Genomic DNA, 1,527 nt, shown 5'->3' with positions numbered 1-1,527 from the left:
GTTGGGTCACAGTTGGGTCATGGTTGGGTCACAGTTGGGTCACAGTTGGGTCACAGTTGGGTCACGGTTGGGTAATCAGTGGGTTTTGGTTCTGTAACATTTAGGAAGCAGTTGGGTCACGGTCGGGTCACGGTCGGGTCACAGTTGGGTCACGGTTGGGTCACAGTTGGGTCATGGTTGGGTCACAGTTGGGTCACGGTTGGGTAATCAGTGGTTCTGTAACATTTAGGAAGCAGTTGGGAATGTTTGGGAAATGACTGGGCATTGGTAGGTTATCAGCTGGGTAACAATGATGTAACACTGCCTCTCTCCTCCTGTTGCTCAGCTCCTCTGATGCCAGCCTATGACCAGGAGCCTCCTCTAAACCAGACCGACTCCACCGTCACGGTTCTGCTGAAACCGGCTCAGAGCAGGGGCGCCCCTGTCAGGTAACAACCACCATCAGCCCGCCATCTTATCGAGCTTTCACAACTCAGACATTACCCTTTTTAACAATGAGGCGAGGCACTTTGAAGCTCCCAGTAAAGTTTTTACAGTTACCACACAAACACACACTGTGCCACGTTCAGTCTTTCGAGGCCCTGGGGAGGCGGTATCCTCGGTAACAGTCGTCATGTCAACAGCTGTCTGGGCTCCATGGTCGGCTGTAACGGGGGATTTGGTTAATTAACAAGCAGCGGGCGGGGCTAATCAGAGCCTGCTGCTAACACAGAGGATTAACAGGAGATTAACAGCTAATGTGTCAATCAAACACACAGAGAACGAAGGATTCATTCAGTCAGTTCATTAACCTGTTGTTTACCTTTTATTCTCCTAATTTGACTCAATTCATCTGCTTTAACAGAAGTGATTCACAAAAACAACCAAAGATGTGGAAACATGAATATTGACTGTGATGGATTTACTTCAGTTTAAGACCTGCTGAGGAACACAACAGTTATGTTCTGATGTGGAGATTTATCTGCAACATTCAGAGATGTTTGTTCAGACTGTGTGTGTGTGTGTGTGTGTGTGTGTGATATATGGTGTGTTAATTGACACGATAGCTAAAGTAAAATCCATCAGATTCCACTTGATGTTGGGGTGTTTAAATTTAACTTGGCTTTGTTCTCGACATCAGAACCTCAGCTCGCGGGACAAAAGGTGCTGCCGCGGGCGACCTGCAGCTGCAATCAGATTATTGTCTCACACACAACAGGAGTGTGTGAGGACAAATGATTGGAGACGGTTTGTCAAAGACAGACAGGAGAAGAAAGAGCTGTGAGTGGGAGGCAAACAGAAAGAGGACAGAGAAAAGATTGGATCTGATTCTTCTTTCTGCAGGGAGTTAAACACATCCTCCAGTGTGTGTGTGTTACAGTGCACGTAGGTGTGTGTTACAGTGCATGTGTGTGTGTGTGTGTTACAGTGCACGTGTGTGTGTTACAGTGCACGTATGTGTGTGTTACAGTGCACGTGTGTGTTACAGTGCACGTAGGTGTGTGTGTGTTACAGTGCATGTGTGTGTGTGACAGTGCGCGTGTGTGT

At 47.5% G+C, this 1,527-nt stretch overlaps 1 protein-coding gene across 9 annotated transcripts in view; it reads left to right on the top strand.

Annotated features, from left to right (window-relative positions):
• The window catches only part of LOC108228227 (receptor-type tyrosine-protein phosphatase mu), a gene marked incomplete at its 3' end in the record, with an annotated part of 63,738 nt that overhangs the window by 16,861 nt on the left and 45,350 nt on the right, over positions 1–1,527 (top strand). For all 9 annotated transcript variants that reach the window (XM_037973210.1, XM_037973209.1, XM_037973208.1 and 6 more), the window contains 1 exon segment: positions 326–428. In XM_037973210.1, the coding sequence (XP_037829138.1) occupies positions 326–428 (103 nt within the window).

This window comes from Kryptolebias marmoratus, linkage group LG21 (genome assembly GCF_001649575.2).
Source record: "Kryptolebias marmoratus isolate JLee-2015 linkage group LG21, ASM164957v2, whole genome shotgun sequence".
NCBI lineage: Eukaryota > Metazoa > Chordata > Actinopteri > Cyprinodontiformes > Rivulidae > Kryptolebias > Kryptolebias marmoratus.
The sequence above is the reverse complement of the archived record's forward strand: the minus strand, read 5'-3'. Positions and strand labels throughout refer to the sequence as shown.